The sequence below is a fragment of the Debaryomyces fabryi genome, assembly GCF_001447935.2.
Source record: "Debaryomyces fabryi strain CBS 789 chromosome Unknown contig00031, whole genome shotgun sequence".
In the NCBI taxonomy this organism is placed as follows: Eukaryota; Fungi; Ascomycota; class Pichiomycetes; order Serinales; family Debaryomycetaceae; genus Debaryomyces; species Debaryomyces fabryi.
Window position 1 is genome coordinate 23,688 of NW_015385457.1, and position 15,533 is coordinate 39,220.

The following is a 15,533-nucleotide window of genomic DNA, read 5'->3' on the forward strand; positions in this document are numbered from 1 at the left end:
TATCTCCATTTTAGTTTAATGGTATAGATAAGTGCACTACTAGAATATTTAAGTGGCCCGATGGCCCGATGACTTTTTGACTGGGTTCCGGGTTCCAATTCTTAACGTTTTAATAACCTGTTATCTAGGCGATTAGATTATACGGCTATCAAATCTTGTCGCAAAATCTCGACAGATTACATAATAATTTTCGTTCACTGATAAGGAACTATTGTTCAACACCAGGCGAATAAATGGCTTATCTTAACCGTTTTTAGATCGCTACCCAGTAAAACTAGAGTATTATCGCGATAAAGAAAACTGTTGGAAAATTTTTATTGGAGTAATATTTCAGATGTTCTTATAAAACAAACAGTGGGCATTGCATATGCTGCATTACTAAGTAAAATTCAAACCTTGTAAGTCGTTTAGAGAATAACTAGTAACATCTGAAATTGGAACTGGCGTTGCATTTGCACTAGATGTAGGAGTTGCGGTTGAACCAGGACTTACTGAATCATCGTAATTGATTTCAGGCTTGAAGTTTATCAAGTTCTGATCTCTTTCAAGGTAGTATTGTTGTTTTAAATTTTCAGTTATATCCTTTTGCTCCAGAAGCACGTCTTGTCTTATCTGACTAACCAATGCTTCGTTTATCTCGGTAGCGCTAGATTCATCGTCTATAAAATGATTTATGAAATAGAAGGTCCCCAGGATGTTCTGGTCGATCACAACTAGGCCCGATTCGATACATTTTTCGATCTCTTCGATCGTAATACTATACGACCACCCAAGATCATCGCAAATCTCAGGAATAGTATTACCCTTAAAAAAGTTATAATTTTCTTCAATGTACCCATCTTCGTCGGTCTCCTGTTCATCAAGACCCATTAGAATTTCGTTCTTCACTTTGTCGTGTATGAACAGTCGCTCTTGTGAGCGTAAGAAATTGGTGATAAATTCGCTGTAATCGTTAGTCCTCTTGTAACAAATAACTATCAAACCGGATTTCTCGTATTTTTTTAATGCAATAGGCAATTTTAGGCTATCAAATAGCTCAAGGGACCTATTAAAATCGGCATGGGAGATCAAATCTGTACCAAAGCCTTGTGTAGATACGAGATAGCGGTTATAATAAGCATAAAGATCCTGGGAAGTTATCATTGCTGAGCTTTTAGTCAACTGGAAGTTAGTGAGATACTCACTAATGTGTCTTGCCAATTCTTGATGATATAAATTAGATGATTTTTTGATACTCAACGGTGGTATAATCGTGTTTATATTCTGAGGTGTTGTTTTAATTAATTTACCGAATGAGCTTGATAATTTAATTAAATCTTGAGCTTTGTACATTAATTGTTCTAGGTCCTCTAATGAAGTAGATAAAACTAATTCGTTCTGTTTCCGTTGTTGCTCTCCGATTTGTTCCAATCCATGGATTCCACCTCCCCTTATTTGTTTCTGAGGAGGTGGCGTTGGCGAATAGTCGTTCACCTTAATTCCATTCTCATTAATCGAGCCTTTGTTAACAAGGTTTTCCCACTTCATTTTATCTAGTGCATCTGTTAGTATTTGATAAAATTGGGTTTCACCATTTTTTCGGAAACTTAACTTGACATATGGTTTATTATTTGTGTATTCTTCAGAATCATTTTCTAGCAAGATATTCATTGGGTTTGTATCTTCAGGTATTATCGCTACATTATCCGTGATGTTGAGTCTCTCTTTTAACTTCTTAAATAGTGATGAATTTAACTCGCTTCCACACAACTCACAATACTTCAAGGCTGGATGGTTGATAAACGTACATTTTGGACATTGGTCATCACGTAAAGACAGCTGGGATGATTTTTTATTTGGAATCGAATCCTGATGCTCATTACCATTGGTCAAGGTCTCGGTACGTTTTTGTTCTATGGAATTCACAAGCTGGTCTCTCGACGGTTTGATTCCACAAGAACCACATTTTGGGAGATCATCGTCCAAATTCGTGTCAATCAGTATTTGATTATTAAACGAGCATATAATACACACCCAATCAGCTGTTGCTTTATCCCCTTTACTATCTTTGCGTTTTCTCGAAGATTGCTGCACATCTGTCTGTTCTTTTAAATATAGCTTCACCTTAGGCGACGATCTCAAAAATCGTTCGACAACCTCCCCACGAGACACATTTTTCAATTCAATAGCTATGGATTGTTTAGAATCTTCGTTGTCTAGATATATTATCCTCTTGTTGGTCAAATACACCCTTCCATTTTGTCTATTCATGATTTTCAGCTTGCCCTGATATAGTCCTATGTTATCTCGTACATATAAATTATGCTCTCCTTCTTTCAAGATAGGTCGATTACTTCGATTCACGGATGCGGCCTGCCATACACCTATTCTAGAAACCATCTCAATGACTTCCTACCCTATTAAATAGAAGTAGTTTTCCTATTCTTATGATCATATTGATCTAAGAATCTAACCTGCAAAACCCCCCACCTCAAAACTAACCTGTAAATCAGGAATTTATATTCAAAATTCGTTATGATAGAACACATGGAACCGCCATACATAGCAATTTTAAATTTTCAATAGAAAGAGTTATAAAAAGGGAACTGGACTACCAGTGAGTAATATTAAAAGTTCTGGTGAATTAAATTGTTAATAATTTTGATTTTTGAAGATTAAGCGCCAGGAAATAGCATTTTAAGATATGGCATTTTTATTTAAAAGGAATCCTAAAACGGCGCCAGATTTGGTTAGAGTGTTAAATGATCAAGTGAGTAAACTAGATCTTAATAATGATAATAATAAGAAGTACCAAGATGAATGTTCAAGGTATTTGAAGCAGATCAAGGTGATTCTCCATGGAGGGGACGATAGCGAACCACAGCCAGAACAAATATCACAACTAGCACAAGAGATTTATTCTAGTGATTGCCTCTACCATTTGGTATACAACATGCGAAAATTGGACTTTGATTCGAGAAAGGATGTGTTGATTTTGTTTCTGACGCTTTTACGACGGCAAATTGGGAGTACATCTCCCACCGTTAACTATCTTCTCAATTCGAAGCCCGATATATTAGTGCTCTTGATGAAGGGCCCTGAGACCCAAGAAACAGGATCGATATGCGGGCAGATATTGAGAGATTGCATCAAGTTTGAAGCGATTAACCGATTCATCATCAATAACCCATTATTTTGGAGCTATTTCAATTATGTTCAGATTCCAATATTCGAGATTGCTACTGATTCATTCATTACCTTGCATGACTTGTTGACTACACACAAGAAGTTAGTATCGGAATTTTTAGCCAATAACTATGAGATTTTCACATCCCACATAAACCAGTTGATTCAATCTAACAATTATGTTACGAAGCGCCAAAGTGTTAGATTGTTGGCAGAGCTAGTTTTACAGAGACAGAATCAGTTCTTTTTGAATAAATATTTCGATGATACAAATAATTTGAAATTAATCATGTTGTTGTTAAGCGATAAGCTGAAAAACCTACAGATCGAAGGGTTTCACATTTTTAAATTTTTCGTTGCTAAACCTAAGAAATCTCAAAAGATTTTAGATATTCTTATAAAGAATAAAGAGAATTTTATTGCATTTTTTAGAAACTTTAACATTAACAGTTTCAACGATTCAAATCTAATCGACGAGAGAGATTATATTTTAAATGAAATTCAAAAGTTACCTGGTATTGAAAGAATTAACTAGCATATAGATTAGCATATAAATAGATTTTACTGCTATAAAGTAAACAAGCATAAATCATATATTAAACCACAACTGTAAAATAACCTATTTAGCAACTCTTGACCAGTTCTCATATTCTTCTTCACCATATTGAATCTTTCTAATCCATTCAGCTACTTGCTTGGTTAATTCACCTGCATCACCACTAGAAATTGGAACTGAAATATCTTTACCTTTCCAGCCAATTCTTTCTATTGGAGAAACGACAGCAGCGGTACCAGCACCGAAAGCTTCAATCAATTCACCTTTAGCAGCCCTTTCTTCAATTTCATGGATAGTGAACTTGCGTTCGGTAACTGTCCATTCTGAAGGTAATCTCTCTTTACACAATTTCAAGATGGAATCTCTGGTGACACCTTCTAAAATAGTACCATCTAATGGGGCAGTAACTAATTCCTTCTTTCCTTCGGAATCCTTAAAAGCAAAGAAAACATTCATAGTTCCAACCTCGGTGACATAACCTTCATCGCCGAATAACCACAAGTTTTGTTGGTAGCCTCTCTTGGCTGCTTCTAATTGAGGTAAAATACATGGGGCGTAATTGGCACCCAATTTACGGTTACCAACACCACCTGGCCAAGCTCTAACAGCGTAATCTGTGGCTTCCAATGAAACTGGCTTGAATCCGGTACCGTAGTATGGACCGACTGGAGAAGCAATAACATATAATAAGGCCTTGTCAGGAGTTCCAACACCTAACGAAGCAGTGGTACCTATCAAGGTTGGTCTCAAGTATAATGAATAGCCAGCACCTTGAGGAACAAAGCTTTCATCTATAAGCAAAAGCTTGTCAATCAACTTCATGAACTCTTCCCCATCGAAGGTTGGTAAAGCAATTCTTTCAGCAGATTGGTTCATTCTTGCCATATTCTTATCAGATCTAAAGGTTCTAATCTGGTTTTTGTTATCACGATAAGCCTTCATACCTTCAAACAATTCGAATGCATAGTGGAAGACAACGGTTGATGGATCAAACGAAAAGTTATGGTAAGGTGAAATTTTTGGAACACCCCATCCATTTTCCTTGGTCCATTCAATTTCTAACATATGGTCTGTGAAAGTTTTACCAAATATTAATTGATCATTTGGCAACTTTTCCTTTGGTGTTGTAGTTTTGCTAATTTCTAATTTTGTAGAATCTAATGACATTTTTCTGATATTGTTAATACCCTGACCTTTAAATAAACTTTTTCTACAAGTTGTACTGAATATTTGTTTCAATATTTGCATAGCTCTATCAAATCTAATTATGCAATATATATCCGTGTTCTGTATACGTATAATACTTACTCTAAAAAAGGTAACTTCGTACGCTAGTTTTTTTTCCTTCATAAAATTTACAGGTGAGTTCGTCAGTTTATAAATGAAAAAATGAGTCAAACCGAGATAAAACAATTCGGCTATTAACGGTAATTGAAAAATTCAACCATACCAAACCTTTAGGTTTTCTACGACATTGCCCTGTAATACTACTCGGCTGTCACTTGCAACGCCAATTGATGACTCACTCACTGGCCCGCTAGATTCAAACGGTAACGTCCATACAACCTGACCGGGTTCAACGGGAATGCCGTTGATTTTATTGATTCTGAGTACTAACAGAACGTTTTTTGTATTAGAAACCGTTTGATTCACGGCAGACATTCCTATTTCAGCATTGTAATCGTCAACTCTTATTGACTGTATGAATGTGTCGGTTATTAGGCGATTTTGAGAGTCAACCAAGCCAGACGATAACTTCTCTAGCTTTACTCTAAGCCCAGAAAATTCAGGAACCCACAAATCGCCTTCTTGAAGCGGCAGACCCACTGAAGAATGCGTTCCGTTACATTTTAATCTTGATATCTCGACACTTTGGGCCTTCTCTATATCTCCCAAGAATAATTCAAGATATGTCGTGGTAGACGCTCTAGGACACTGGCGGTGGTATGCGGTAGTATTATCGGGACATGACAACCCAAAGTTTTTGAAGAACGACGGTGTTAATTCTATACAGCTTCCATCAAGAGCCGAACTCAGAATATATGATGGCTTTATTAGAGAGTATTTGAAAGCATGATCTGGATAGAAGAAAGAGTTCCATTTGTAATACCCAGATACTGTCAACATCGAAGGTTTTTCACTAAATACGCTCACTTCACATTTATCGAACTTAGCTTCCAAAGGATCGACCTTTTCTATATTTTCATGTTCCCTTATTCCTGGTACATCATATTTGATGATTCTAGGTGCTGTAATGTTTCGATAGAACGTTTTTTCATCCGCCGTAGTTAATTTCCGCTTGCTTCTACTAAATTTTGACTTCATCTTCGCAAATACCAGGTTTTTCAATACCTTCGTAGCTTGTTTATCTGCAGATTTAGAATGTGTGAAGTTGTATGGATCTAATCTCTTATCAAACCACATGGGATGAGCTTCTGTTGAAAAAATCCAATTCTTATTGCTCATCATGCTTGTATGAAGAAAAATTTCATTGTCAGCATCAAATAATAACATCAAATATTTCAATGTTTCACTCATAACAAAAGTTTCCATCCTATTCTGAAATTTGCCGGTTCGTATATCTTGTAGTCCACGAAATCCACAAGCAGCCTTGTATTTGGTTTTTAACAATTCAAGCACTCTAGCTCCGATTTGTAAATACATAGGGTCTCTAGTCGCTCTATACAAATAGTATGTAGACTCGATAAACTCAGGCCTCAATGGATACCATTCAAGCATTATCGCTTCAGATTCATCTTTCTCATATTGAGATTTAGTTAGTAAAAAATTCCATCTTTCAGGGATCAGGTCAAAATGATCCCATAACTTTAAGTATACTAAGTGGGTTTTAACAGCATCTTGCAATTGCCCAGTCAATACTTGTAAGCCTGACCAAAACGCTCCAAGCAGATCTACCCATATAGAAGCCAATGAACCGTCATTAACTCCCACATTACCAAAGATCATCGCACCCTCGTTATTCCCGCCACCTTGGACCAGGTGTGTTAATAATGCTTTATATGATGTCTTGAATACATGCCACATGTAATCATCATTGAATAATATAGATGCCTTAGCTGCATACTCATAAAATGAATCAACTGAAGCACCTATTCCTGTGATTTGATCCTTCCATTGATTTGCAATTGGGTCTATTGTCATAGGCATCAAATCAAGACGCAGTCTAGAAGACCAGAGCTTCCAAAATGTCAACTGTGAATAATATTCAAACTGAGGATCTCCTGAAAGCTTTGAAAGAAGCGTAAATTCAAGAACCGGTGATGCTGCGCCAGATGTACAAGTTTCTTTTTGAAGAGCTGATGGAACTTTCAAGACCCCTTTTGCCAAATTAACTCGAGGAACTGGAATTTCTGTAGATGTCTTGAAGGCTGGAAGTAATTTAAGACCCAAATCATAAGCCATATTCAACAAAAATCCGTCATAGTTGTCGGATATTTTTTTAAACCGTTTGTATTTCAATGGCAACTCCAGATTGTTCGTCACATCTGTCAATAATAAATGTGTTGATAAAAGCCCACCTAACGACCGAATAGTAGTTTCGAAGACTTGTACTATTGTATCTTTATTAAACAAGGTCTTCTCTTCAGATTTAAGGTATTTCAATGCCTTTTCTAGTTCATCCCATTCTTCCATTATCATTAACGTATCTAAATTGTCTAGAATCGTCAGAGAAGTATTACCCAATGCATCATTTCTTACCACGTTATAGATATTTTTGTAATCAGGACCATATGGCTCACAAGTATTTGGTCTTACTTCATCTGCTGGAAATCCATATTGCATATACGAGGACCACGCATGCCTGAATAGAAGTTTAGTTTCATTTTTCAAATATTTAATGTGATCTGGCGTGAATGATGATTCGTATTGGTATTTCAATGATTGCACGCAACAGAAGTACGTAAGTATGAATGATACAAATGCAATTCTATTGTGTATTGTTGTATATAACATTGGTAGGTTAAGTCATCTATGAATTGCTGTAAGTAGATCATCAAAACTTGTCTTTATCTTTATCGCCTTTTTTCGATTCTCATATTTTATCGTCTTGCCGTGTTGAAAAAAATGTTTATGCAAAAATCTGATATATATATAATTGAACTATATACTAATAAATAAACGATAATCGGTAACAAGCTTAGAACTATCTCTAAATTCATAAAATTCTAAGCATCATTTTCCGAAAATCCTATTAATTTGGGCGATAACCTTACCAGCTCCGAACCATAAAGTTATGCAAATCAAAGTTATGTTCAAAACAATTAATAATAAACTACTTAACATGAACCTCGGGGCGAAAATCTTCCAAACCATAAGGTGTCTTCTAAAATGAGCAGCGAAAATTAAACTTGATAAACTGATAAATGTTTGATACGTTATTAAAGTTGTGATGTCCGTAATTATTTGTGACAAAACTGTAATTGGTCTATTTGATGGGGGAATTCTCCACAACGCTATTAATGGAATTGATAAGCAAACAATCAAAAACAGGCCAAATGTATTTAGTACAATGTTCAAATGTGTGAATGGGAATAATATAGTTTCTGTTGTCATGAAGCCTAGCTCCCATTGGATAGATGGGATAGTTGCCTGGTGCCCAGTACTGAAGAAATGCTGATATCCCAATAATCCAAATATAATAGGAGCAATAAGATTTTTTCTCAACCCAAGGATATTATATAATTCTAAGAGGGATAAGATTTGAACTAATAGCATATTAAGTGAAATTGCACCCAATGGCTTCGTCACTAACATAATTGCCACGGCGAAGTTAAGCACTAGTAAGAAATACGATGATCCGTAAACATTACCATATCCTAAAATCGTATTGGATCTTCCGGGTTGTTGATGGGGCTGTGGCAGCAAGTTCGACAGTAAATCATCAGAATCAGAATCCTCGAGAATTTCAACAGATTGGGTATTTATTTTAACACACAATGGTCCTCTTGACCAACTGAAATTTGCGAGAACTAATGTGATAAAAAGTACAATTCTCGCAATTGCAATTTTCACTGATTTTAATAATGGTCCACTTATACTGAATTTTGAAGCTAAATAAAAGTCTTGATTTTCAATATATTCAAACGTCCAATATATCGCATTCATTACCATTAAAATTTTCACTCCCGTCCCTATCCACAAAGGTGCAGCCGAATGGTAGGAATTAGAAAGCTTATAGAAAGACTTAACCACTAATGGTAATGCAAATGAACATAAATGTAATAATATGATGGACCACCAAGTTGTTTTAAAGGTTGCTTTACAATATGGATGTTGTTCCTCACGGCATAAATTAATCATTGATGTTAGTCTTGATAATACAATAAATGTTATTGCATGCAGAATACCTAGAATATTATCCACCTTTGAACGTCTAGAGTTGATCAAGCAACTGTATAAACAACATGCACCAAAAGTAAGTAAGAAAAACAGTACCATTTTATCTTCCCATACAACAAATGAATTTGATGCAAATATTAAACAATGAAATACCACAAACGATATGCCTAAAAATGACCAACTGTTGAAATTGTAACTGAAAAAGTCTCTTAATTGGTGCCACAAGAAACTTATGCTAAATCTATCCATTATAGGAGCCCAAAACCCAATAATTATTCCTAATGCTGCTCCGATAAGAAGGCATTTCTTCATATCAAACCCAGTTGGTTTCAAGACTATGAATATAGAAAAACTTGAAACCAAACCAACCAATAACATGGCAATAATCGATCCTATAAATTCGAAGGACATAGTCAGTACTCTTACTGATGGTATAGATCTGGAATAAGTTGTAATGAATGTTAATGAGAAAAAGATAATGGCAATACCGATACCTATTAATGATAAATCAAAACGAGCCCATAGCGATTTGCACTGTTCTAATGAATCATATTGGTAGCTTTTGGAAAATTCAATAAGCTTTGAAAGATACTTTTTATTGTTACCAAACTTAGAATAATCTTGGGCAAATTTTTCGAATTTCTCAGTGATTTCCAAGTTAGATGCCAAGTTAGGAGTTGATTCCCTAAAACTTTGGATTTGACGTAAGGTTTTAAAGCTTGCAAGAGCTAAATCCTTGTCATTTCCAAATGCTTCATCAATCGGAAAGCCCAAGTTATTATAAGGAATAGGCAATCCTAATAACAAAGATACGGTAGGAACCAAATCTATTTGATTGACCGATCTGTAATGTTTTCCCATATCACGAGTATCATAAAAGTCGGCCAATTTTTTGTTTACATGGAACTTTTTGTGTTTTGAATACATAAATAAGGTACTCTCTAATTCATCTAATGAATCACCTCCATGGTTACCTGTAGAGTCCATTCCATGATCACCCATAACCACTAATAATGTATCATCGTCCAACCTCTTGATTACATCTGAAATAACCTCATTCATTTGATTTAGTTTTTCTTTCATCGAGTAATGGTTTGGCCCATATCGGTGACCAACATGGTCCACTCCTAAAAAGTGACCAATCAACACGTCCCACTTTGTAGAGTTCTCTTTTTCCAATAATGGGTATAAATGATCAATAACTCCATTATCGACTGTGTGCAAATCCCAAACATTCAACGAGTCATAAGGGAAGTTCAATTGCGGGTTGATATATTCAGTAAACAAGGCTGTCCACGTATCATCGCCCATAAAAGCTACACTTTTATTGTTCCTGTGTAGTTGTAATATCCAATTATCTTCATCAATGGCATCACCATTAAAATTGGATCCGGCATCTATGAATGTAGGTAACGAACCTGTAGTCAATCCTTTCAATCTTTGCAAAGTTGTTGTTGGTGGATCAGACATAAATTTCAACAAGATCGCGTTATCTGGTTCTGACTGGGTCAACTCATGTAAAATAGGGAAGTTGTTGTGATAATATTCATCTGATCCCTCCACTGGAATAGCAAAATCAAACCTTAGCGCATCTATCACCAATACCACTGCCTTATCAAACTTTGCTGGCTGTATACACGAATCTTCCTGGGTACCCGTACATTCTGAGATATTCGGAAGAACTTGTCTAGATAACAAAAATCCCAGTGTAAAAAATCCAACACCAATAAATTGAAGTGTGGCAAAGCAAACCAACACCAATATATACCCTAGAAACGTAATTCGAAGTTTTTGTTGTTTTATTCTTGATTTTGTTTGTTGTTGTTGTTGTAGCTGGTGCTGCTTCAATATCTGCTGCCTAACTTGGAATGCACCATTCTGATCAAATTCCAGCTGCGCTTGATCCATATATTATACGTTGGCTCCTCTGAGTCTATTACTATCAAGATTATATCTATGGTTAATTAGAGTACCCTTGTAAACAGCTTCTCTAAACATACCAACTCTCGCTAACTATTGTGATTTGCGTCACGTGATAAAAGATATGTAATGATAATAATACATACTATACATACTAGAATACTAAACCCTAAGAATGGTATATCTATTCCATGCTGTGGTCAATCTGGTTCAAGAAGTCTTGGTCGAAATCAGTTCCCCCAATAATTTCGTCGTCTGCTTGTTGAAAGTCAATTAGCTCATCAATATCACCCATTTCTTGGTCATTAGTACTTCCCATGACAGGATCATCGTTATCTTCATCGAATAGCTGGTCAATATCATCATTGCTATTGTTATTATTATTATTATTGTCATCATCATTTGTATTTTGGTTATTATTAGCAACCATTGACATGGTAAAATCATTGGAAATAGCAGATGGACCATTGGAATTAAACTCATTAGGTTGGTTGGATTGTTCAAAGCCATCAATGAAGGGCATATCGTTTCTGTTTCCATCATAGTTGACATCATGACCAAATATATTATCATCATCATCATTCTGGTTATTATTTTTGTCGTTATTGTTGATACTCACCAAGGAACTAATCAGCCTAGGGTTGTAATTCTCGGGTGCCTGGGTGACACGAATCTCTTGGTGCGTCAAGTTGTTTATAGGTTGTGAATGTTTGTGCACTGATGATATGGATGTATACTTCTTGCTGAATTCGTGTTCGTATTTCTCTAAAACACTGTTGAACACAGCTTCCAACTCTTCGAACGACTCGCTAGTTCCTAGTTTAGATTGGAGCAAGGCAAGTTTATCGATATTTTCTCTGCGATATGTGTATTCTTTATCACTATCAATAGAGTAGGGAGATTCTTCGTGCTGTAACTTGCTAATGTCCAGCTCCAACAACTGCTTCTTCATCTTCATTAATTTTAAATCCCCAAAGTATAATTCCTCGGGCTTTAAATTCTGCACTACTTTCTTTAGTTCATCTCCATCAACATCCTCTCGTTTAGGTACCGTAGGAAATGAGCTAGGTGGGATTATTTTAGACGTGTGAATGTGTTTTGACGTGACATTTTCCAAGTATTCTTGGTTAGTGACGAATCTATGTAATGCATCAGATCTAAATGAAATTAAATCTGCTTCGTCATGTAACTGAACCATCGGCTCTTCTTTTATTGGCTGCCTTGGTTGCGCTACTTGTGGTTGCTGATGGGGTGGTATAATTTTATTACGACGCCTTGGTCTTCCTGGGTGTCCCATTTCAAATATTAGTACATGTATATATATATTATGGACTGAACTTAACTGTTATTTTCGTTTAGTAGATATTTTTGTATGCGACGGAACTTCAAATATACGATCACAAAACCAGAAGCATAAAAGCTTTATTAAGATATATATTGTATTTATATAAATAGAGAACCCATTAGGAATTGAATAAGTAAATAAAAAATAATGCCCTTAAATAGAACACCCAAATAAAGGAATAAAAAAAGTATACGGCCAACGTTGAATCAACTAATAATGACAAAATAATACATGAACGTAATGGTATGAAAATAAATACATAGAGTACAACAGAATATTAGTAGCTCATAAATCGAACCTGCCATTAACGAATTCTTCATCGTCCATATGATGATCTTCATCGATTTCCATTTCTTCGTTTTCGTCAAATTGATCGTCGTCTATGGCGTCTTCGTCAGGAGGTAAGTCAGGGTTACCAGGAATAAAAGACCCAGGGCCTTTGAAAGCATTCATTCTATGTGATTTTCCAAAGTGGTCTTCCATGGTTGAATCATCAACATATGTGAATCCTTTAAAATTTGCTTGAATTCCGGGTGATAATGGAGTGGAGGCTAATTCCAACTGTTTCTTTAATACTGAGGTAGACTCTGAAGTGAATTCAGGGTCGAAATTAGATGTATCAGTTTCTGAAGTTAAATGTGGCTTGAAGGGAGGTGGGATACTCTTTGCTTTCAACAAATGCCAGTCAATATCCTGAAAGAATTGATGTGCTCTTAATTCCCTTGCATCGTTAGTGGATCCTAATCTATGCTTAGGGTTTCTGTTTAATAAACCCTTGACAAACGAACGACCCTCAATACTTAATACTTCTTTGGGAAATCTCACTTTACCAAATGCAATATTTTTGTACATTTGCTGAGTATTTTCGGCATAAAATGGAGACCAGCCGCAACACATTTCAAAAATCAAAACACCTAACGACCAGAAATCAACCATTTTTGTATATCCTGATTCATCAAGTAAGACTTCAGGTGCTAAGTATTCCGTTGTACCACAGAAAGTGTTGGTGGTACCATCGTTATTTAAATTGGCCTTTGACAACCCAAAGTCACATAATGCAATATGTCCATTAGCATCAAGTAAAATATTCTCTGGTTTCAAGTCACGGTATACAATATCATTGTCATGTAAATGTTCCAAAGCCAAGACTAATTCGGCGATATAAAACTTAGCCCTATCTTCTGGGAATCTTCCTTCTTTTTGTAAGTGCCAAAACAATTCTCCACCAGACATATAATCAGTGACCAAGTATAAATCCAAGGGAGTTTGAAAAGAAAATTTTAATCCAACGACAAAGGGAGAGGCGGCCGTCGATGTTCTAACTAATATATTTCTTTCTCCAATAGTATGTGCGATTTCCTTTTTTTTAACAATAACCTTCTTGGATAAAACTTTCATAGCATAAATTCTGTCAGTATCATTCTTTCTAACTTGGTAAACTTGGCCAAAAGTTCCCTTACCCAATAATCTCAAAACTTCAAAATCCTCTGGTCCGTACAGTTTTTTTCCCAATGAAGTGTACTCCCAATTAACTCTGATTGAACCAGAGACTCTTTCTCCAACAATTCTTGTTTTCAATTCTAACCATTCTGCATTATTTTGTTTATTAGATGTCGAGCTGTTAGTAGAAGGAAAGATTCTAACGTGCCCTAAGAAGGAGTCATCACTTGCAGCATCGTAGACCGATATATCTAATTCCGATTTAGATCCAACTACATCAAAGATTGCCTCGTGGTTCCAAATTGGATTTGTGGAGCCAATTTTAAAATTCTTCAAATTGAGATGCTGAGTTGATGATTGTCTTTGATATAATGCAGGTCTATTCTTTTCACTTTTGTCTGAAAACTTCACCATGGGAACACCCCCCAAATGCTGGAATTTATTATGAGGACCATTTATAGAATGATTTGAAGATTTGCCAAATGATCCAGGAGCATTTGTAACAAATTCAGAACTTTCAAACGTGCATACAACATAAGGTTGTGAATTGTTCGAGTTTATTAATAAATCTTTGGCCTCAATAATTGCAACCTTCAATCTGCCCTTAGGTTGACTACCATTTTTGGATTGAGGTTGTTGATTTTGACCTGTCTCATCAGTGGTGATGATGACGGGTTGCTTGGAATACTGATCAGAAGCAATGCTTATGTCATCATTCATACTAGCAGCGGTAGAGGCTTGCTGCGATTGTTGGTGATGCTGACTTCTGTTAGTTTGTTGAGATGCCATATGTGTGTCTTGGCCCAAGTTAGAATTGGAATTGTTATTTCCATTCTTAAACGTCTGGTTCAAAAATGCTTCGCTTGTAGTATTGCCGTCGTTTTTAGTAGTTGTGCCGTATGCCATCGATTGGTTTGAAATAGCCGTCGTTGGAGTAACGTTGGCCAATCCCCTGGGCAAAAACTTTTTATTTGCCGACGTAATCGATTCGCTAGGGTGGTGACTGGCCATGTCAGAAAACTGCGACTGGCCCGTGGTATGCTGACTTAAAGGCTGTGTTTTCTCTTGGTATTGTGATGGAAGCTGTTGATATGGTCTTTGGTTTTCTTTTGATGCTTCATCCGACAGACAGTTCGTCTGGTTCTCTTTCTTGTGGAAGCCACTGAACCCAAATATGGATTTCGCAAAATCTGCCATTGAATCTAGACTGATTGCAGCAATATATGATCTTCGAGTATTATTTCAAATGAAAGCGGTGGTCTGTGATCTCACTATCTAAACACTCCAAATTGGGATAAATGCCTTCCCTTTTCCTAAGTAAAGTGTTGTAATGTGATATTATATAAGGAATGTAGTGGGTGTTGCCCGTCTCTATATATAACCCTTATGTGTCCTTTGGACTCCAAATTTAATGTCAATAAGCACTAAACTATAAGTGCTGGCCTTATCTTTGATATTAAGTCTCTTATTCCTTCTCTGTGTATTTTGGTTAGTAATCCTTTTTCCATGTAATGTTGTTGTGCTCAAGGGGCGATTCGCAAGTGTGTATATCACCATCTCCAGGCACCAGGTTTCCAATTTTCTTCCTGTTTTTACTTCCGATTCTAACATACGAATAAGAATTGTCTATTACTAGATATTTACCAACGCTTAGTGTCTATTCTGACTTATGATTTGATAGCTTTCATATAAAATGTATTATCAACCTCATCAGCGAAAAAATTTAGATAAGATTCTTGTCCAGTA

General features: G+C 36.0%; 7 protein-coding genes across 7 annotated transcripts; 1 reads left to right on the forward strand and 6 right to left on the reverse strand.

The window, feature by feature from the left end:
* Positions 1-378: 378 nt before the first annotated feature.
* On the reverse strand, positions 379-2,250 carry VPS36 (ESCRT-II subunit protein; the record flags this gene model as incomplete). The annotated part of the gene is made up of 1 exon (XM_015610809.1): positions 379-2,250. One exon carries the CDS (start codon positions 2,248-2,250, stop codon positions 379-381), a length of 1,872 nt encoding a protein of 623 aa, XP_015468345.1.
* Positions 2,251-2,683: 433 nt separating this feature from the next.
* On the forward strand, positions 2,684-3,700 carry HYM1 (Hym1p; the record flags this gene model as incomplete). Its single annotated transcript, XM_015610810.1, has 1 exon — positions 2,684-3,700. One exon carries the CDS (start codon positions 2,684-2,686, stop codon positions 3,698-3,700), a length of 1,017 nt encoding a protein of 338 aa, XP_015468346.1.
* Positions 3,701-3,784: 84 nt separating this feature from the next.
* BAT21 (branched-chain-amino-acid transaminase) lies at positions 3,785-4,888 on the reverse strand (the record flags this gene model as incomplete). Its single annotated transcript, XM_015610811.1, has 1 exon — positions 3,785-4,888. The coding sequence occupies one exon, from the start codon at positions 4,886-4,888 to the stop codon at positions 3,785-3,787; it is 1,104 nt and encodes a 367-aa protein (XP_015468347.1).
* A 273-nt stretch (positions 4,889-5,161) lies between these two features.
* On the reverse strand, positions 5,162-7,525 carry AC631_01982 (alpha-1,2-mannosidase MNL1; the record flags this gene model as incomplete). The annotated part of the gene is made up of 1 exon (XM_015610812.1): positions 5,162-7,525. One exon carries the CDS (start codon positions 7,523-7,525, stop codon positions 5,162-5,164), a length of 2,364 nt encoding a protein of 787 aa, XP_015468348.1.
* A 390-nt stretch (positions 7,526-7,915) lies between these two features.
* GPI13 (mannose-ethanolamine phosphotransferase) lies at positions 7,916-10,990 on the reverse strand (the record flags this gene model as incomplete). The annotated part of the gene is made up of 1 exon (XM_015610813.1): positions 7,916-10,990. The coding sequence occupies one exon, from the start codon at positions 10,988-10,990 to the stop codon at positions 7,916-7,918; it is 3,075 nt and encodes a 1,024-aa protein (XP_015468349.1).
* Positions 10,991-11,186: 196 nt separating this feature from the next.
* AC631_01984 (uncharacterized protein) lies at positions 11,187-12,299 on the reverse strand (the record flags this gene model as incomplete). Its single annotated transcript, XM_015610814.1, has 1 exon — positions 11,187-12,299. One exon carries the CDS (start codon positions 12,297-12,299, stop codon positions 11,187-11,189), a length of 1,113 nt encoding a protein of 370 aa, XP_015468350.1.
* A 333-nt stretch (positions 12,300-12,632) lies between these two features.
* SCH9 (serine/threonine protein kinase) lies at positions 12,633-14,984 on the reverse strand (the record flags this gene model as incomplete). The annotated part of the gene is made up of 1 exon (XM_015610815.1): positions 12,633-14,984. The coding sequence occupies one exon, from the start codon at positions 14,982-14,984 to the stop codon at positions 12,633-12,635; it is 2,352 nt and encodes a 783-aa protein (XP_015468351.1).
* Positions 14,985-15,533: the final 549 nt, after the last annotated feature.